Source organism: Copadichromis virginalis, linkage group LG23 (genome assembly GCF_057382275.1).
Source record: "Copadichromis virginalis isolate Kocher_CV1m ecotype Utaka linkage group LG23, C_Virginalis_male_GT1.1, whole genome shotgun sequence".
Taxonomy (NCBI): Eukaryota; Metazoa; Chordata; class Actinopteri; order Cichliformes; family Cichlidae; genus Copadichromis; species Copadichromis virginalis.
Window position 1 is genome coordinate 5,796,088 of NC_140639.1, and position 22,038 is coordinate 5,818,125.

Sequence of the window (22,038 nt, forward strand, 5' to 3'; positions counted from 1 at the left end):
AATTTGTGAAAGGAAAAAGCTGAAAATTTAAATAGTTAAAACTTGAAATGTGAATAGTTGATTTTTGTATTATATGATTTATTTATTACATTTTATGTGGAGTGAATAAATAAAAGTATATTTACGGTGGCCCCTAGAGACAAAGCACATACAAACTTCAAATCACGTACGAACTCTGAAGCATGTACAAACTCCAAAACACGTAAAAACACGTACAAACTCCAAAACACGTAAAAACTCCAAAAAAAACGTAAAAACACGTACAAACTCCGAAGCACATAAAAACTCAGAAGCATATAAAAACTCAGAAGCATATAAAAACTCAAAACACGTACAAAAGACAACAGAAGTGCTCCAGGATGCTGGGCCTTTGTTATCTTGTGGCTACACAGTTATCTTGTGGCTACACAAGCCAGCAAGTACCAACGACCGGATTTGGTGTGTGGTAATAACAGGTAAATGAACTTTTTTTTTTAATTATTTGAATATATATATGAGTGCCTGTGTATAAATACACAAACAATACACACATGCTTTCAATTGTGTAATTTAAGCGATCTAGTAGCTCTGCTTTGGAAGTTCAGTTCATGCTAGAAATGTGTTTTGGAGTTTGTACGTGTTTTGTCTCTAGGGGCCACCGCATATATTTATATATAAACATATATAAATAAAACCACTTGTTTTTATGTTAGTAATTCCTTTTGTGCATAATTTTATATTATTGTTAATAATAAATTAATTAAAGCAACAAAACAACCTGAAGAGCCGGTTCGGAGCCGAAAGAGCCGGCTCTTTTTAGTGAGCCGAACCGAAAGAGCCGGATCTCTAAAAAGAGCCGGAAATCCCATCACTAGTCCTTAAGAAATAGGAAAGAAATCCAGTAGGCCTGACAAAAGGCCTGAGAAATGTATAATCAGGCTACTGTTCACTGAAACATTACCAAAAATGCTTTCAGTGGAAGGGTGTCTGTGAAGAAGCTATTCTTAATGAGGCAAACCGGTACAAAAGAACTGGACTTACAATTGGTGTGATGGAGCAATGAATCCAAATTTTAAACTTTTGGTCCAAATATATTTACAAAGCCTGGCCCTTAATATTCCTGAAGCACTGTGGGATCCTCTTGACAGAGGACAAAACTAAAAGAAAAGAAAATCCACAGAAGAGCTTTGAATGCATTTGAAGAAGCCTAGAGAATTATTCCTGAATACTAACTAATGAAACGAAAGCTTTTCCCAAGAGAGTTTACGCTGAGTTGCTTTATAAAGGTGGTCATACCAAAGATTGGCTTTCAAGCTCATTAAAACTGTACAAACTCTGTTTTTGCCTTATATGCTGTATTTCTGTGTTCGTTTGCACACGATTCAGTAAATCTCTACACATATTTCACCATTTCCCTAGCATGATATATAAAGAAATGAGTTGTGATTCAATACTTTTCTACAGTACCACGTAGCTAAAGGTAAGATTTTTCAAGATGTTTTGAATCTAAGAAATAGTCAATGATTCTCTCTCCTTAAAGATGATAGTTATCATCATGAAAAGGTGCTGGAGTCCTTTCAGAGGCAGATCCTTTAGTTTCTTTAATTTTTTATGCCATAGACAGTCTGGATTTATGTTTCTTATTTGTTGCTGCTCCCTAAATTGTTTTTTGGGGTTTTTTTTGGTTTTTTTGGCCTACATTTCTTACCCATGTATGATTTTATCTCGCTGACTCTTACAAACAAGTGCTAGTGTCAGTTATGGCTGTTCATTTCTCCAGGCCACTGATGACACTAAAGCTCATTACACCGCCACTTTAATGAAAAGCACAAAAGACAGAGTGGCAACAAGTCTTGTTCCCTGACAGCGATTGGACAGGCATGAAAGGGACGGCTGCTGAGAGCCGAGACATATTTCTACGTTTTTCAGTTTGCCTCTGACAGATTTAATACCACGGAGCAAAAAAGAAATGAATCAACATTCCTTTTCACTGACTTTCTACACCCACTCACACATGTGCACCCACACTGGGCATTAGTGAATTAGTATGTGTTGCGCTCTAAAAGTAGTTATAAAACTTAAATTTTTCTGAATTGTTGGGAAAATCTTTAAAGACTATTCTTATTTAATTGTGTTTTGTTTTTGGACTAAACCACAAACATTAACTAGAAATGTGTCCAAAATGTGACCTCCAGGAGGTCAGAGTTCAGACGTGTGATGTCATCAGTAAGCGTAGAAAAACAAACAGTGTCTGAGATGTGGGAGCGATGTTTTGCTGATTATATGCTATGCTGCCTGTAAACTCCAAACCTGAACTGAGGAGAATAAAGTTGCAAAAAAAGGATAATGGAGTCATGTCTCTCTGAGGGTGCAACATATGCACTTCATACATATACACATTACTTCATTTATAAACAGCACAGCAGTTGTAGCATCACTGAAGGCCACAACCTTGAGCTTAGTAATGAGGGATCTTCCTCTACAGCGAATTATAGCCTGATGACACCTCTTTGTGGGTTTCATTACCAAATCAAATCCAGTTTGGAATCCATAAACAGATGTAACAGTGTGTGCACACCTAAGATGCCCGGCAATAATCGCATGAGAAGTGCACATTACATAGCTTGGTGGCCTGGATGCTTTTAACAGAACAGGCAGCGTTCAAGTCTATTTTGGCAGCTGTCCTGACACTGAAGGGCATTTCTTGAAGATCAAAGGTAATAAATGAAGCAAAATTACTTTAGTATGGGTATACAGTATATTAGCTAGAATACCAAGATGGAAATGTATGTTGTCTATGTTTCTTTAAAGCCATCATCATTTAGTTTTCTGGCACAAGCTGGACTTGGACTTATTCAGCTTATAAAACATTAATATTGATGTTGGCATGTAGTTAAAAACATCATTAAAATTATTTTAGACTCCAGTTTCTGGTAAGGTAATGCGTTTACCCTTACATACTGTTTATATTTCATGCCTTTTCAGTCAGTTTTGACCCTATTAAAGACATTAATCAATGAAATTAATTAATATATTTCAAGTATGGAAATAAATGTCCATACTGAATGTTAAACTACTGATTTAAAAGGTGTAAATTGCCTGTCAAACATCAATTAATAATTTAATAACTTTACATCTAAGCTAATGGCAGCTCAGATGCCTTTATAATATTTATAGCTCACAATAAATGATTCCGATTTTTTTATTTTTACATTATTTGTTGCATTGCAGGTGCCAATGCACTGTACTCATTAATTCTCTGACCTCTGTATAACCTCTGTTCCGTATGTGCAGCTTGCATTACCAAAGCTATGCTGTGGTTCTAATTCACTGTTTTGAGATTCTCCAAGGACCATTCAAAGATCAGCAGGTGACCATGACCATGTGGTGAGAACACAGACAGTTCTCGTGACAGTGTCAAGGTCCCCCTTGAACTTTGACATCACTGTGCCATAAAAACTACACTGAGACATGGCACATGAAATCCATCTGAATAGATATATGTATATCAGTATAAAAATGTAAAATACTTTTGGTTTTGTGTGCTCTGGATCACTTCTGGAAAACCCATCCAATTTCAGACTAAAAGAATGACATTTGAGGTATTTTTGCTCCTGTCAAATGAGTCAAGTTTGTCCAATATTCTCTCATAATTTTGGCTTCAATTCTTAATTTCATAAAAAGTCCTGAGAAATACTACTAAAAAAACTTAATGTATTCACCAGCTGGTTGCAACCTAGGTCCGTTTGCTGTTGGGGTTGGGAAGCTGGCATTCACTGGGTTTCTATTAGATCTTATTTACTGAAAACAGCTGCCCACTGAAGCTGGAAACATAGTTAATGAGAACAGATCAGTAGACCTGAAAACCAAAACAATGAATCAGAATAAACCAAAAGATCACATCAAGCTGGCGTAAACGGCGAGTTGTTTGTAATTTTTCAGTTATTTTGTCATTACAAATGATTTTTTTCACATTGCATAGTTATTTGATATTGACGTTATAAAAAGTGCTGATTGGTGCAGCTTTTATCCATCTGGAGCCCTGGTCGTTTCATGATTTAATTTTTTTTAAGACAAGCTGTCAGTGCCATTTAAAGTGAAGAAAAGCAAAACACCAGAAATTGAACACTTCTTTGAAATTAGTTCTTTGTTTTTTATTGGACAACAAAAAGCAAATGAGGTAACTGAAACAAAGGTTATGCAAAAGTGCAGCCTGACCACACAAATCAACAACACATCTGAAAAATGTAATTACCAACCTACACCAGTGTGTCTCAGCAGCACACCTCAGTAGAAAGTCAAGCATAAGAATGAAAAAGTATCAGAACATTAAAGCATTCCTTAGATTGGCACAATAGAAATCTCACCTTCCTCTGCTGAGCCTCGAGAAAGACATTTGTTTTGCAAAGTAATCAGAAAACAGTGCAATGCTACACCTTTTACAAGTAGACTGACACAAAACTCCTCATGCCATACCCTAAATAGACATGACTCAAACCACAGTTTCTATATATCAATCTTCCTACTGTAGCTCAACAGCACATCTGGCTAATGCATAGCCTGATCTACACAGCTGAGATGTCAACATTAAATCACACCGATAGTCTATAAAATACAAAACAAAAGAATAGATCAGTTGTTTCTTTTCAAAATCAGGAGTGGTCAACATGGGCTCTTGTGGTTCCACATGTTACAATTCTACGAGACAGTCTGTGCCAGGGAAGTCTGGAAGGTTAAGCTCATATTTTTTCTGGATGTCATAGGGTAGGAAGCGTCCGGCCAAGAAATGCTTCCCCGTGAAACTCGTGGCACACTTCTTTGGTGCTGTAAGTGAGATGAGAACTTCTGGGTTTATCCCATCCTGACTTCGCTCTTCTACATCCCAACCTGGAAAAAATGCGTTTAAGGAAAGGAGCTTTTCAATAAATTTGTGCCATTTTCAGCAGTTAGTGTATATGGAGTAGGATGAACTCATAGTGATCTGATTTTAGCGCAAGAGTTATTCTCTAAATGTGCCTCTAGACTTGGAAAACTGAGAGAGCTGCCTGGAGGGTAATTTATCATCGTATTTTTTGGGCCTCAAGACTTATATCTACAGTTTATATTAACACTTACCTGAGGGCACATCCACACTAGCAATGGGAATCTTGATTTGCTTCAGGGTGACCAAAATACCAGAGTATGGCTCCTTTATGTTGGCACAGTCTGCTTCTGGGCCCATCATGGCATCAATCACTAGGTTGTAGGCATCGTTTATAAGCTGCACCTAAACAGAAAATACCTCAGTATGAATAAAATGAGAAGCTTACTTCTTGTACACAATTCACTGGAATCACCTTCCAGTGGTTAAAGGCAAGATTAATCTGTATAAGAGTAAAACATTTACCCGTGTGGGGTTTACAGTCTGTGCAGTTGTTATTATCCGTTGTCATTCCCAGACTGACAGATTATCTCAAACCCAATGTTGTCTCAGAGGATCCAAAATTTTCCGAAATGAAGGGTAAATGTTATGCAGAAGTGTATGAAAAGTGAAATGTGAGCAAAACTTGAAACCAATTAGCAAAAGAAAACAAAGCAAAACAAAGTTAACGAAACCCACAAAGATCCCATATGGGAAACAAACCACTTGGAAACTTGTGATTTCCTCCTTTTGCAGACTTTGAAGGCTGCTTCCTCTACTACCAGAACTGTGAACATCCAGTAGTGTTGCAATCAGTGCTCGGACACTAAAAGACCCCTTTTGCATGTCTGCTACATCAATGCTGTCATTAGATTTTCAGTTTATGAAATATTATGAAGCACAAAATCACAGTAGGGGCTAAAAAGTTTGATTAGATTTTATCATAAACCCATCTGAAAAGGTTGTTTAATAAAATGCAACCATTCATTAAACATGAGAAAGATATAGAAGTAAATATACCACCGTCTAAACTGCACTTTTTATTTAATAAAAGTGAACAACAGGGGAGGCTGGAGCCTTTCCCAGACAGTTTTGTATGATCTGTAATTAACCCAACCGCTATGTCTTTGGAGAACAAAACCAGAGCACCAAAAGGTAACCCACAAAGGTGCAAAGAGAACTTGCAAACTCCATACAGAAAGGCCTCAGTCATATAGCAGTAAGGCAACACCACTAATCACTGCATCACTGTGTTGCATCATCTCCTTCTTGCTGATTAAATAAAAGTCTAGAGAATGCAGCCAATTAGGTTAACATAGCATAAAGGCTTGAAACGAGGGGAAAGTGTTCGGACTCAGTCCAGAGGTTACAAGAAACAAACAACGGAGAAACCTCTATAGCTCAGTAATTAACTGACTATCTCCTGCAACCAGTAAAGACCCAAGGGAGCTAAAGGTCTCAAAAAAAGTTCAGAAATTAAAAAAGAGAGAATTATTGAAAAACTCTTTTTAAATTAAACTTTACACTCAATCTTTTCAGCAGCATGGCTAAAGTTTCGGTAAAATGTGATGTCCTGTAAAGGAATTGCTGACCTCTGTAGGGAGATAGGATAGGAAAGGGATGTCCATCTTCTCACATTGAACTGTGAAATCCTGATGTAGACTGTGAGAGGAGCGTTTAGGGTGATAGATGGTGGGCTCATACTCCTGAACCAGATGAGGCAGCAGAGACAAAGGGCAGAAAGAAGGGGAGAAAAACACAGAAATGAAGAAAGTTAATTATGTTGGTTTCAGCCAGCACTGACATGATTCAGTTTGGATAGTGTTTCAGTATATTTAGCATGCGGTACAACTGAAAATATTGTTGACTGGTGATCAGAAGTAGTGGTTTCTGCAGTCTGCTTTCTGAATGAATACCACCCTCAGGAAGTGGAAGCCATGTAGAGTAGAAATCCAGACCCCTGCATTCTGAAAGGTCTGTGATGCTCTGCAGGAAGCATCTGTGATCCATGACCTTTTCACAGTCACAAACACAAATCTTAAAACCCGGGAACAGAAGTGTAGTCTGTAGTGTCAGTGTCTGACTGAGTGTGTTTGTAAGTTCATCAAGTTAATTTTTATGTTAAGCATCATTAGAGTAATAAGACACATGCATACATGTGTGGTATGTATTGTTCAGTCACTACTGACAATCTAATCTAATTGCTTTCAAAAGAAAGCATATTACTCCCAGGGATAATTTTAATTTAAGTAATATTTTAAATTGACTTTTTATCTATAGTCAGTGGCCGCTTTAATAGGTACAATTAGCTGTTAACACAAATATCCACTCAGCCAATCACGTGGCACTGTGTCAATGCATTTATGCATGTAGGCAAGTTCAAACCAATCATCAGAATATGGAAAATGGTGATTTAAGTGACTGTGGCGTGGTTGGTGGTGTCAGATGGGCTGCTGATCTACTAGGGATCATTTGCAGGAGATTTGCATCATGGATCTGTGGACAACAAATCTACATCAACTGTGTGATATTGTCCTGCCAATATGGACTCTGAGGAATGTTTACCACCACCTTGTTGTTGTGCCACACACAAAAAAAAGGTAGTTCAAAAATCAAAAGGGGTCCAAACCAACACTAGCAAGGTGTACCTAATAAAGTGGCTGCTGAGTTTTTTGTTTTTTGTTTTTTAAGTTAAGATATTGGTGAATTTATTCAAATTATTAAAATAGTAGTTTCCTCGTGTGTGGAATTATCCCCTTTCTCAAAAACACTGTCTCCTCCTGCGCCTTTTATGTACCAACTGAACTATTAATGTTTATACATTTTTAGAGTAAGAATGAGTAAATTAATAAGTAAAAGTATGTTTTTAAATCTGTTTTAGCTGAGGCTATCCTACAAAGGAGGTGATCTGTCAAGTTAAATCACCATTATAAATCACCATTATCACCAATCACTGCTATCATCACCACAGACCAGAGAGCAGAGAAGAATACAATCCAGTGCCTGCGTCTCTCCTGGGGTTAGCCAGCGCCACTGGGGTGGCCTTGACCTCATCAGCAGTTAGGCCATCAAAATGTGTGAAAGTAAGGGAGAGTGCGAAATGACTGTCAATGTCATTGAGCTTGAAGAGAAATGAGCCATGAGACAGAAACAAGCACACAGCATAAAAAGGGTCTTTCTCCAGTTAATGCTCAGTTCTAACAGGGTTACACTTGCTCTCCCTGAGGGATCACGGTGTCTTGTAGTACTCTTTTATTACGTGCAGCCCATTAGCAACAAAGGAAAGAGGTCTGCAGAACACAGGACACTCAAATCTTTAAAAGGATACTTGCTATCCTCATTTCCTTACAGTTCCAGGGACCTGTTGTACAGATTGTAACGGTCATTTATGCAGCTGGTCAGCTCATTGTTAATTCTTCTTTCTTTCATTACCCCAAACCCTAAAAACACCCCACCTATCTAATGATTGGCTGCCACCTGGTTCACCTGGCTTGTGAAAAAACAACCCAGTTCTTGTAAGCCTCCTCTTTAGGCCAGACAGAGCTAAACATATAAGAAATCTGTGGTGAGCTAACATCAGCCCACACAAGAGAAGAGGAAATCTTTGGTAAACAAAACAAGCATTCACAGTGGTCTTCAGCTTGGATAGATTGCTTTAACACGCACTGACCTCATTTTGATGAACAGTAAAGACTGTAATAGGTATATATGTTAGAAGCATAACATGTCCCCTTTAATAAAAAAAATAAAAAAAGTAGAAAATTTAAAAAAAGTAGACCTGCAAAAACTTCAAAGAAATGTCTCAAATGTTACTTTGAATGTTAAATTTACCTGAACTGTAATTGCCCAGAGTTAATAAAGGCAACAAAACTGCTAAGCAAAATAGTAGTTTGTATTTTAGTTTACTGTAACTAATGGCACAAGTTTCCATGCAGTGAATGCCTCAGAGCATATGAACTGAGCCAAACCTAACTTGATGTCCACCTGTTTTAATATGAGCAGTGCACCAGAACTAATGACCACTGTAGTTGTTGTTTATCCTCATCAAATACTGGCTTTGGTCAAGGAATATTTGTGCTCTCAGGTATGTGGCATTGCGGAAAATATTAAAGAATCCATAACAGATTCAGACACAACCTGTTTTTGTTAACATGGCTGTCTTGGAGTGACGTGGGAAGCAACCTGGACTGTTCTCCTGCAAATGATCATTCATTTCTCTGCTCTGTCTAATCACACTCACAGCTCTGCATCAGAGTTTGTGGCTGTGCATGAGTGTCTGTGTGTGTATGTATTAAAATGTGTGTCTCGTGTGTATACTTGCATGTCATCCTGCTGACAGGGATCACATCACACCATGAAAAACATACAGTCTTAAACCGAGAGAGCGCTTCACAGTCCAAAGAAAGTATTCGAGTTTCTCAAGTTAGAGCAAGCTCAGACAAGTGTGGTCCCAGATCAGGCTGGTGCAGTGTGCAGACTCTTTAAAAATAATAATAATAAAATTTTATTTATGCAGCACTTTTCAATACGAAGTAAATGTTTCACTTTGGGGAAAGGGGGAAAGAATATACCAGAAATTATGGACACAGAAGGTAAAAACATTAGGGGGAAAAAGGATACACAAGCAGACATAATAATACCCCACACCCAATATACTTAAAGCAGGGAATCAATACCAAAATCCTTAAGTTAAGTTACAGAAACATTTCTTATTCATTTCTGGAATTCCAGGGCAAACTATATCTTCTCAAAGCTAACCTCTGGCTTTGTTCTTGGCCTTGAGAAAAAAAGACAGAGTGGGAGGTGAAGGAAGATAGAGATTGGGCTTCTTAAATAAAGAAAACGTGGTTTTAATCAGAACTATCGATGTGCTGTAAATCTAGTAAGTCAGACACATATGGTAAAGTGTATAGATGCATTCCATTCAAAGCCAAAGATCCCAAAAACACATATCCAAAATTTCCCTTGTAATAAAATCATAGACCGGGACTGACCACAGCACCATGTACTCAGAATAAAGGATGTTCAAAGCTGTGATCTGCAGCGGGGTCAGTGAAGATGGATAGCTCCTTGAAGAATAATTTGTAATGTCAGTCAGTATGTGGCCTAAGCTGCAGACATCATGGTCATGACATCACATCGTGGCTGCGGAAGCAAGGCGCAAGACGGCTTTAACGAGAGTAACAATACAATGATATCATGACTGTCTGAGAGCTCTTGCAGGGAGGGTAATGGGATAACTGCTTGCAGCCATTTACAGGAGCTGAAATGAAATTCTGTAAAGTGCTGTGGGCCTGTATATGGGATCCCCTGTTAGTCATGATGTAATCATTTGCAAGATTAGCTTTTTGTATTGTCTGAATGGCTCAGTAAGTTCCCTAATGTCCCAAACATGTCATGTTGCTGAATATAACTCCTGCCTTAGTGTACCTCCTAGGTTACTTACAAACATGCGCAGGTGTCGGGCACACACCAGCCCAATAGAACCATTTTGATCTGGACCACAGATCACCAGCACTGTTGGCTGCTTCTTTGTTAAAGAGCCAAGAGGGTAGGCCTGGTGGAGAGACAATAAAACAAAGAGAGAGAGAGAGAGAGAAAGCATTAGAAATAGATTATGAGCTGATGATTGAGGGAAAGCACCGCAATAAGACGAGGTGGATAGAAGAGGTTATTGATAGAGAACAATAGCGACAGGGAGAGGAAGATAAATTCTTGGCAATATTCTTTATCATCCCTCCAACTTAGGCTTCTTATTCAGTCCAGGTTATCCGATCCTCACCTCAGCCTCTCCATCATACTCTGAGTGCCTGGGATGCCAGACGAGGGTGGAAATGGCACCGGCTCCCCTGTCTCTTGTGTCTATGAGAAAAGGTCCAATCTCATTAAAATAACTACAGTGGAAAAAATCCCAGTGTCCTCACCACGGGATGCTTCCATATATATTTATATATAACACACTTTCTGTCTGCATCCTGGTTACAGCGAGCTGCTGGCATCTGTCTCTTTTACTGGCCACACATTCCCTTGTAAATCATCCTGCACCTTCTTAAACGAGACAGGTATTCGCCCGCGGAACTGTCATCATGATTGGTTAATCTTCCATCTCCACATAAACAGTGCTGTGTGACTGTGTGAGTGAGTGTTTGTGTCTGTGTGTATGCACTCCCTGTCTGTGGTTTCTTTTCCCACAGATTATTCACAGCGTCAAAATCAATGCCACAATAATATACAGACTGTTAGCTACTGCTAACAATGTTAGGTGGGGGTATAGAAGAGTTTCTGCATTGTGGCATTACACAGGAATTATTATTCATTATTATAAAGGTTACAGCATGACTTCATGAACCAGAACAAGCTGAATATGAGGAACATTTGAGTTCATGTCCTGTCCAATTAGAGCCCAATAAATGTGTGTCAGAACACAATTTGTTAGCCAAGTTTTATCACTGCGATAAATAGTTTATGACTATAGTTCATAGTAATGTTCAGATCATAACCTACAAATTACAGTTCAAGTGTTTCTGTCATGGTCTCCGTGCCTGCCCGGTCGGCCCCACAAGGCTACAATTGCTGTTGCTGTTTTCTCCCTCTCTGCCTGGGCGGAGCTCACTGTGGGCTCCCGCCCTTGGCCCACACACACACCTGACAACACTCACCCATCATCACCAGGAGCACTATTTGAGGCTGGAACACAGATCCTCTCGTCGCTGGATGATTGTACCCCTAACGTTAGTGTTCTCACAGCTCTTGTGCTTCATATCCGTGACTTGTGATTTGTTGGTGACCTGCCTTCTCGTCTGCTTCAGATCTCCCCCCCCCCGGACCTGCGACCTCCCTGCTACGGGAAAGTGTGTGAGTGTGAGCGGAGAAGACGTGAGCGAGTTACCCTGTGATTCCCCCCGGAGTTTTTGGATCCCTTCACTGTACATATATTGCACTGCACTGTAAATAAACCACACCTTGGAGATACCTTACCGCGCTGCGTTGAATCCCTGTACCAGATCGTGACAGAATCATCCAGCCACGGAAATGGATTCAGCAGACCCAGCGGTCTCGACTCCCACCCTCGCCACTTTGGCCGCGATGCTGGCACGCCACGAGCAGATGTTCATTCACCTTCGAGCAGAGCTCACGAACCTCACACAGGCCGTGGCTCAGCTAACACCGCTACCGGCCGCTCCTCTGGTCGCCGCTCCTCCGTTGGAGGCGCCAGTTCCAGCTGTAAGTGTCGCGCCACCTGTTCCCTCACCTGTTCACGTTGACAGATTCCTCCCTACTCCCAGGGCTTTCACGGGAGAGATTGATAAATGTGCTGGTTTTCTCACTCAGTGTACCCTTCAGTTTCGCCAGCAACCGCAAGCCTTTTCTACTGATGGTGCTAAAATCGCTTATATCGTCCAGTTACTCCAGGACCGTGCTCTAACCTGGGCTCAAGCTGCGCTTCAGGCGGAGCCGGACATCACCTTTTCTGACTTTCTGACTAAGTTTAAAGGTGTGTTTGACAGGAAAGCCACAACTGCCACCGCCGGCCAGCGCTTGCTTGCGCTTAAACAAGGTAAACGCAGCATGGCTGATTTTTCTATTGACTTTTCTACCTTGGCTGAACAGGCGAAATGGGGGGAAGAGGCCCTTAAAAGTGCATTGCTCACTAATATTAATGAGGAAATAAGGAATGAACTTATGCTCCGAGAACTACCTTCCTCCCTGGATGCGCTTTTGGTTTTGTGTATGCGGGTGGACGATCAGGTGCGCGCACATCGGAGCGCACGCGCGCGTTCGGGGCATGCCCCGCTGGACTTTTGTGGGACCCCTACTGCGGCCCATGGGTTGTGTGACGCCGACGCCGGGGATGGGGAAGAGCCCATGCAGCTTGGGCGCTCGCGGCTGTCGCCCGCGGAGCGCCAGCGCCGCCTTGCCTCCGGTGAGTGCGTTTACTGCAGCCGTAAAGGCCACTCTGTCTCCTCCTGCCCAACGCTGGCAAAAGGGCGCGCTCACCAGTGATCGTGAGGGTGCTGGTGGGCGATCTGTCGAGTGAAAGCCCTCTCCCCAGACTTCTTTTACCGGCTACTCTGCGTGTTCGGACTGTTTCTCATTCTCTCTCCGTTCTCATTGACTCTGGGGCTGAGCAGAACTTTATTGACACCTCACTCGCCGCCAAACTGAACATCGCCTTGGAGCCTCTGTCACGCCCCCTCCGCGTTCACGCACTGTCGGGCCAGCGCCTGCCTGACATCACTCATGTTTCTGAATTCCTTTCATTATCTCTCTCTGGCAATCACACAGAAAGGATTTGTTTTTTTTCGTTTAAGGCTCCTCTCACTCCGCTGGTTCTGGGTCACCCCTGGCTTGTCCTCCACAACCCGCATATCGACTGGGAGAAGGGTGCCGTACTAGGTTGGAGTGTGGCCTGCCATATGAACTGCCTCCGGGCTGCGGCTTCCCCCGTTTCGCTCCCACCCACGGCCTCGCCGTCGGATGCCCCGGACCTCTCGATGGTTCCGCGGGTTTATCATGATCTGCGGGATGTTTTTTGTAAGGATCGGGCGCGGTCCCTTCCCCCGCACCGCCCGTACGATTGTGCCGTCGATCTTCTTCCTGGAGCTCCGCTGCCGTCTAGCCGCCTGTACAGCCTCTCCCGGCCTGAGAGGGATGCTATGGAGCGCTACATCTCGGAGTGCTGGCGGCAGGGTTGATTCGCCCCTCCTCTTCCCCTGTCGCGGCTGGGTTTTTTTTTGTGGATAAGAAGGATGGTTCGCTGCGGCCGTGTATTGACTTTCGGGGCCTTAATCAGATCACTGTTAAGAACAAATACCCTTTGCCGTTGCTTTTCTCCGCCTTTGAACTGCTTCAGGGCATGACCGTCTTTACCAAGCTGGATCTGCGCAACGCTTACCACCTGGTGCGCATCAGGGAGGGGGATGAGTGGAAGACTGCGTTCAATACGCATCGGGGCCACTTTGAGTATCTCGTGATGCCGTTTGGGCTGACTAACGCCCCCGCGGTGTTTCAGGCGATGGTTAATGATGTCCTTCGTGATTTTGTTAACCGTTGTGTGTTTGTGTACTTAGATGACATCTTGGTCTTTTCTAAGACGCTCGAGGAGCACAAGGTCCATGTCCGGCAGGTCCTGCTACGCCTTCTGGAGAACCGGCTCTTTGTGAAGGGGGAGAAGTGCGACTTCCACGTGTCGTCTGTGAGTTTTCTGGGCCACATTATCGAGAAGGGGGACTTGCGGACAGATCCGGAGAAGGTGCGAGCTGTGGTGGAATGGCCTACTCCTCCTGATCGCCGCCAAGTGCAACGTTTTTTGGGATTCGCCAACTTTTACAGACGGTTCATTCGTGATTTCAGCAGAATCGCTCTCCCTCTCACTAAACTCACCTCTCCCAAGGTTCCCTTCCAGTGGGATTCTGCCGCTCAGCGAGCCTTCGCCCTGCTCAAGGACAGGTTCACCACCGCTCCCATACTCCGGCAACCGGACCTTACACGGCAGTTCGTTGTGGAAGTGGACGCGTCGGACTCCGGGGTTGGGGCAGTTCTGTCGCAACAGATGGACGGTAAGCTGCACCCGTGTGCCTTTTATTCTCGCCGTCTCTCCCCAGCAGAGTGTAACTATGACATCGGGGACCGGGAGCTTCTGGCCGTCAAGCTGGCCCTGGAGGAGTGGAGACATTGGTTGGAGGGAGCAGCACAACCATTCATCGTCTGGACGGATCACAAGAATCTGGAGTACCTGCGCTCGGCTAGACGTCTCAATTCCCGGCAAGCCAGGTGGGCACTGTTTTTCGCTCGTTTTGACTTCACTATCACCTACAGGCCAGGAACACGGAACGTAAAGCCAGACGCCCTGTCCAGGCAATTCTCCATCACTGGGGAGGACTCGGACCCTGAGCCTGTCCTCCCGGCCGCCTGCATAATTGGAGCCATCTCCTGGGAGATCGAGGGGCTCATCCAAGAGGCGCTGGAGACCGAACCGGATCCTGGCACTGGTCCACCTGGTCGCCTCTTCGTTCCTTCAGCCGTCCGCTCTCAGGTTCTCCAGTGGGCTCACACCGCCCGCTTTTCATGCCATCCTGGGGTCCTCCGCACCTGCTCGTTCCTCCGACGTTACTTCTGGTGGCCTGCTATGACTAGGGATGCCAAGGAGTATGTAGCCGCCTGTTCGACCTGCGCCCGGAATAAGCTTTCGAACCGCCCTCCACCGGGTCTTCTGCAGCCTCTCCCTACACCAGCTCGACCATGGTCCCATGTTTCTTTGGACTTTGTCACGGGCCTGCCGCCCTCCGCTGGTAACACCACCATACTTACCATTATCGATCGTTTCTCCAAAGCTGCACACTTCGTCGCCCTCCCGAAGCTCCCCTCGGCCTTGGAGACGGCCCGGCTCCTCACCTCCCATGTGTTCCGTCTTCACGGGATCCCCGAGGACATCGTCTCGGATAGGGGGCCGCAATTCACGTCCCGTGTTTGGAGGGAGTTCTGCTCCGCACTGGGGGCCAAGGTCAGTCTGTCTTCCGGTTTCCATCCACAGAGTAACGGGCAATCGGAGCGGGCCAACCAGGAGCTGGAAGCTGCCCTCCGCTGTGTCACTTCGCACAACCAATCGACCTGGAGTGAACAGCTTCCATGGATCGAATACGCCCACAACAGCCACACATCCTCCGCCACGGGCAAGTCTCCCTTCGAAGCGTCCCTGGGCTATCAACCACCTTTGCTCCCGGCCATCGAAGGTGAGCACTCCGTTCCTTCTGTACAGGCTCACCTCCGCGGGTGCCGTCGTGCCTGGCGGACGACTCGGGCTGCCCTGCTCCGTACTAAGGAGCGGAACAAGACCCTCGCTGACCGTCGCCGGACACCGGCCCCCGTGTACACCATCGGTCAACAAGTATGGCTGGCTACCCGTTTTGTGCCGCTACGGACTGAGTCGAAGAAGCTGTCTCCTCAGTTTATTGGCCCTTTTCCCGTTGAGGCCATTGTGAACCCTGTGTCTGTCCGCCTCAAGCTGCCGCGCAACATGCGCATTCACAATGTTTTTCATGTGTCTCAGGTCAAGCCGGTGCTCTCCAGCCCGTTGTGCCCTCCCTCCAGGGCCCCGCCGCCCCCCCGGCTCGTGGATGGTCAGCTGGTCTACAATATCACCCGCATCATGGACTCCCGGCGCCGGGGTCGGGGTTTTCAGTACCTGGTTGACTGGGAGGGCTACGGGATAGAGGAACGCTCCTGGGTGCCTCGAGCTGCTGTCCTGGATGTTGCCATGCTCCGGGACTTCCACCGCAGGCATCCAGGTAAGCCTGGTGGGTCACCGGGAGGCTCCCGTTGAGGGGGGGGTACTGTCATGGTCTCCGTGCCTGCCCGGTCGGCCCCACAAGGCTACAATTGCTGTTGCTGTTTTCTCCCTCTCTGCCTGGGCGGAGCTCACTGTGGGCTCCCGCCCTTGGCCCACACACACACCTGACAACACTCACCCATCATCACCAGGAGCACTATTTGAGGCTGGAACACAGATCCTCTCGTCGCTGGATGATTGTACCCCTAACGTTAGTGTTCTCACAGCTCTTGTGCTTCATATCCGTGACTTGTGATTTGTTGGTGACCTGCCTTCTCGTCTGCTTCAGATCTCCCCCCCCCCGGACCTGCGACCTCCCTGCTACGGGAAAGTGTGTGAGTGTGAGCGGAGAAGACGTGAGCGAGTTACCCTGTGATTCCCCCCGGAGTTTTTGGATCCCTTCACTGTACATATATTGCACTGCACTGTAAATAAACCACACCTTGGAGATACCTTACCGCGCTGCGTTGAATCCCTGTACCAGATCGTGACAGTTTCATAATTACAGGGCACATATAAAGTGATGTATTAATAGAACTGATAGATGCTGTAAAATAAGAGTTATATTAGAATAAGTATAGCTAATAATAAACCAATTATTACTGGGTGTAGTGATACAGTGATAACTCAACCTATTATTATTAAAAGGCAGTTCTTTAAATATATATCTGTAAAATGCTGCGTCATCTAATAATTTTGCCATTACTGTACCATAATTACACCTTTATACACCATAATGTACTCATAGGCTTACTCTTTTAGAGTTTTCTCTCTACCTTGTAGTTGAGAAACAATTATACCATAAGTTTTTGGCTCCCTGTGAATATTTTATTGCACCCTACAATTATTTATTGTTATCATGAAAGATCAACCTTTTTGCCGTGATGGGCCTCCAAACATTGGAGATGAACTTCAAGTAGGCCAAAATTCTTCCACTGTGCATAAAACCCATTTAGTTCCACTCTCACTAATGTATTCCAGACAGGAGAAAGTTCAAATGGAGAGACAGGCAGTTCTCCACATTGGATAATTGGATACAACAAGACTCAGAGTGCATTAGGTAGAGCGATGAATCCAGGAGAAGAGAGACAGCAGCCATTATCTCTATCGTAACAGCTCGACTGAGAAATCATAACACAGGATCAATGAGATGGAGGACAGGCTGTTACAGCTGCTGAGGGCCACACAGTTCATATTAACAAGAAGAAAGAAGGTAATGATTGATAGGATTAAAAGGTAGAGGAGAGCAAAGTCAGCCAGTGTCTTGTGTCTCCTTATTTAATGAGATGAACCAACCAGTATTTGTATGCAAGTTGTACTACATAGAGTTAAAATACAACTCTGCAGTTTCTCTCAGATATACCAAGAGTGTTTTAGTTTTCCTGGATCTCTGTTGTAGTTTTTGAGCCCACAACTCGGCCCTTTCCCAAGCTGCAGCAGCTATATTCAGGAAACCTACTGTTTGCTACTTGCTTCGTGTCAAGTGTCAAGCAGACAAAGTTAGCTCCCAACATATAAACTGTGTAGCGTTTATGAAGGTAAATTGTTTGTAAAAAGGGAAACCGAGCTTATACGTAAAGTGGTGGTGAGAACTACAACAGCATATGAATGCCTCCCCCAAATGGCCAAAAACACAATAATCATAAATCACAGATTTTTAAATGGATTTCCTGCGTGGAACAAAACCAGCCAGCCCATAATTACTTGGCCATCCTGTGTCTTCCTCACGCTACACAACTCTCTTTTTCTGCTTGTTTTAACAAATTCACATGAGAAGGTTTAATGACATTTTTCTATAAATGTTGAGGACCATCGGGAGGCTCAGTCTTGCTTCTGGTGAAACCATTAGAGATACTCTCTTGACGGTGAGCAGCTATAAAGGGATCAGGCCAGATCAATTCAGGCAGGGAATTTTGCATTATGAAAAATGTCTGTAATCTTACCGAGAATGCTTAATATTCCACAATATGTGATACTAAAACGTAATAAATGAAAGAAATTAGGAAGAGAAGGGACACAAAGCATGCTGTATCATGAGGTCAGTACTGCTGATTGTGTTTTTTTATTAGTTTAGAACGAAAAATGAGGTTCTGTTAGAGCAATTTTCCCATAAATATGAAATTTCACAACTACTTTAATTATCATATTAAATCAAGCTTCCCAGTCTGACCCAATATTTGAGTGTTTCTGATGGATTTTGAATGGATTTATAGGCAGCTATGATGATAGCTGTGCTTCTTTGTTTAAAGCGTCTAAATACTTTGGTACAAGTCTAAATAAACATCTGTAACAAATGTACATTTTAAGGTTTCGGTAAACTTTTGATACTAAACAAAGGGGCAAACTTGGAACGAAAGGTCACAAGAGTAGCTAAGCGATTTTACGACCCCCCCATCCCCCCTCCCATGCTCACACAAACACACACCAAATATAGAAAATATACCCGTCTTGATTGTAATAACGTCTCTAAGGGTATACTGCTTTGAATTAAATGTAAAAGGCACATGAGCCTTCACCTCCAATCAACCTGAAACACACACTGAGCCTGAGAAAACATTATCAGGCTCCTAAAAACACAAATATACTCACATATCCAGAAAAATGTTACCTTTAATATTTGTACTAGAAGACCAAACCAAAGTCCAGGGGCTACTCCAAACTATAGCCTAGACTAATTTATTGCTGTGTGGCAACAAAAATGTCTCCTGTCTCCACTCAGGTGTTGAAAAGTCTCAGACTGATACAGAAAGAGGCACACACACACGCAGACACACACAGTCTGGACTTGGTGGTTGCTGCTGTTGGAACAGTAAGGGGATTACTTACAGAAAACCTATAATCTATCTGGCAAGGTGTAGGTGTGTGTGTGAGGAAGCATATGCCTGTTTGTGTGGTATACTTGCAAGCCAGCAGCAGTAGGCCAGCAAGGTAATCACTAAAATCAGACTGTCTGCATCTCCTTCGACTGTAATTTTCTTTAAATAGCAGTGATGTCATGTACGCGGTAGCGTGCTGCTGGCGGCTGTGGGCAGCAATGAGACACCCCATCCAGACCATGTTTGTCTAGTATGGCTTTGCTGTTGGGGGGCTGGTGGTGGAGGGCCAGGCACGGGGCCAGTGACAGCTAATGGTAATAGTCGGGAAGTGGATGTGGTGGGTTTAATCACACACTATGAGGGGAGAATACTAAACCTCCACCTCTGACTGATGTTGCCACTCTGCCACTCAGCGTTCACTTTTCTTGTTCCCGCTTCTGTTCTTTTCTTGTTTTGAAGGGGGATATCAAAGGTGTCTCACTGAGGTAATGTTGCCTCTTGTAAGCATAATGCCCCACTTTATGGAAGTGCAACTTCCTGTAAACTACTCTTTTGTGCTTTTGCTTGTTTTTTTTTTATTTCCTTTTGTCTTTCTCTTCTTGTTTCTTGTTCTTGTCATCCTTCCTCCTGACAGCAAAGCAGGGTTTCATATGTCTTGTAGCTCAGACTCTTATTCATCAGCCTGCTGAAGAGCCCACTGAGGAAACCAGCGTGGCATTAAACCAAGTCAGCGGTCTGGTCAAAGGGAACCACATGTGTTCCTAACAGCTCTCAACCAACACACACATACACACTCTTCGCTTGACAGAGTCCAGATCACAACAAGAAGAAACTGCAGCCGCACCAGAGCTGAAAAGTTGCGGTTCTGGACCGGCGTGGTTTGGTAAACGGAGCAGTGCCACTGGGTGAGCTCAGGTGTTGTGCCACCCGAGGTGAGCTGCTCACATTTTTGGAAGCAAACGTCACAGAAACTTGGAACATTTCCTCCACACAGTAATCAAACATTTTCTATGAATGTTCATGCAAAATATGAAATTGTAAGACGCACAACTGTGACTTTCTGCCCCCTCGGACAATCACGAGTTTTGCTGTGATTACTGAGGCTCAGAGGGACAGAACGTGAGGAGGATGGGCTGAAATCTGTGACCTTTAGAAATGGTTTGCTGGAGAGACACAGCAGAGGTTATTAAACTGGGTTGCTGAGGCCGCAGTTGTCTGATGTCATTGGATGTGAGCTTTAAACTGCAGTTTTGGATTGAATTATTTTTCTCAATGTCATGATCCTGGGCCATGTTGGCCCAGCATTCTTAGTTGTCGTGTGTTTTGTATTTTGTTCTTTATTTATGCCTTGGTTCCTAGGTGGTTCTGTTAAGATGTTCCTTATTTGATTTCCCCTTGTGACTTTACCCCCTGTGTGCCCCTCTGTGTATCTGTGAGCCCTAGTCTCCCCTCCTTGTGTTTTATTCCATGTTTTCCCCATCCCGTTATGTCTGTGCTCTCCCCGTGTTCGCTCTCTCCTCCTGTCTGCACCTCTGTGTACTTCCTGTTTTACTTTGACAGTCTCCCGTCAGTGTTGCGTTGATGCCTGCCGTTTCTCGTTATGATTATCGGTGTCGCCTGTGTTCCCCGTGTGCTCCTACTTCCCTCGTTAACCCTCTGTGTATTTATGTACGCGTCTCTCTCAGTTCTGTGTCGCGTTCTCCCTCATTCATGGCCATGTGTTTCTCTCTGTACTGTGATAGTTGCCCAGTTTAGTTTGTATGGTTTTGCTCTCACAATAAAGCTGTGAATTTTGAGTTCATTCCTGCCTCTGTGAGTTTGCGATTGGGTCCTCATCCTGCCTGCACACAGCCGCAATATGACACTCAAAAACTTCTGTAATTGGAAAAATTTGCATGACATACTTTGGTTTGAACAGTTTTACGGAAAAAAAAAAAAGTGTGAATTTGAAGAAAAACTTTCTCAAAGAAAGTTTTAATTGGATTTGAGCTAATCCCTGCAAAACTTGTGAGGAGAAAGAAAAAAACAGCTTTGACACTTTTAAATGGTCATTAAATGTTTGCAGTTTTGCCATTTTCACTAAAGTGCAAAGAAAACACCCATATTAAATAAAAATTGAACAATAAGATTGAAATGCTAGTTATATGGAACAGATTGTAGGTGCTGCTAAAACGCAGGAAAATTTAAATACAACACACACAAAATTTCCACAGTTAATAACCACTGCCCTGTGTTTGATCCCTCTGGTCTAATGGTCCAAAGAAACAAGCTTTTTGAAAGCACAACAGCAGATTAAGTGTTAATTTCACATTAAAAAGAGAACTGCAAAAACAACTGACTGGAAATATGTTTCTTGTCACCGCTTTCATTCGCAACAATAAATTAAGATAGACTGGATGGATCCACACCCACGGAAATTTGGATGCTTAGTCTGATTGAGACGGCTGGATAGCGATAGATGGCTCATGCTGTTGTTTTGACTTATACTTCTAGTAAAGTGAAGGCAACAAGCAATGAGGGGGAAAAAAGGAAGAAAAATGCAGTGTTTCAAACCTTTCAAATCTATGCTTTCTTTTGAGTGTGTGCTGACTTTGAGAGTGCATGAGTGCATTTGCAAGCACAGCCACTGGAAGTACAAAGAATATCTTGGTGTTAGAGAAACTCATAATAACAGGCAAAAAAACTGAGTGGGTCCCACTGTGGATTTTTCATCCTGAATAGTTAATGTCATGGTTGTCCTGCAGAAAGGAAGTGACCACCACATTATATGTTCATGAGTATTGAAGTGTCAGCCATGTTCAATTTGAGACACTATCACCTGAAATTCACAGATGCAGTGCACTCATGTGTGAGTAATGCATGCATACACTAATGTAATTTACGTAGCAGTTTTCTAGTCAGTGAATGCACTTAAGATTATAAGTCACCATATGTTCACACAGCACTTTGTCTACAGTCAATTTAGAATTACCAGTCCGTCTCGCCCAGGCACAGGCAATGATGGTGGAGTGATG

General features: G+C 43.5%; 1 protein-coding gene across 1 annotated transcript in view; it reads right to left on the minus strand.

Moving 5' to 3' along the window:
- Positions 1-4,108: 4,108 nt before the first annotated feature.
- The window catches only part of yjefn3 (YjeF N-terminal domain containing 3), a 53,925-nt gene continuing 35,995 nt past the window's right edge, over positions 4,109-22,038 (minus strand). Inside the window, exons 3-6 of the mRNA XM_085448421.1 lie at positions 10,326-10,436; positions 6,472-6,585; positions 5,095-5,245; positions 4,109-4,866 (exon numbers count right to left, since the gene is read on the minus strand). Of these exons, the coding sequence (XP_085304547.1) occupies positions 4,670-4,866; positions 5,095-5,245; positions 6,472-6,585; positions 10,326-10,436 (573 nt within the window). The 3' untranslated portion in view covers positions 4,109-4,669. The remainder of the gene's footprint in view (positions 4,867-5,094; positions 5,246-6,471; positions 6,586-10,325; positions 10,437-22,038) is intronic.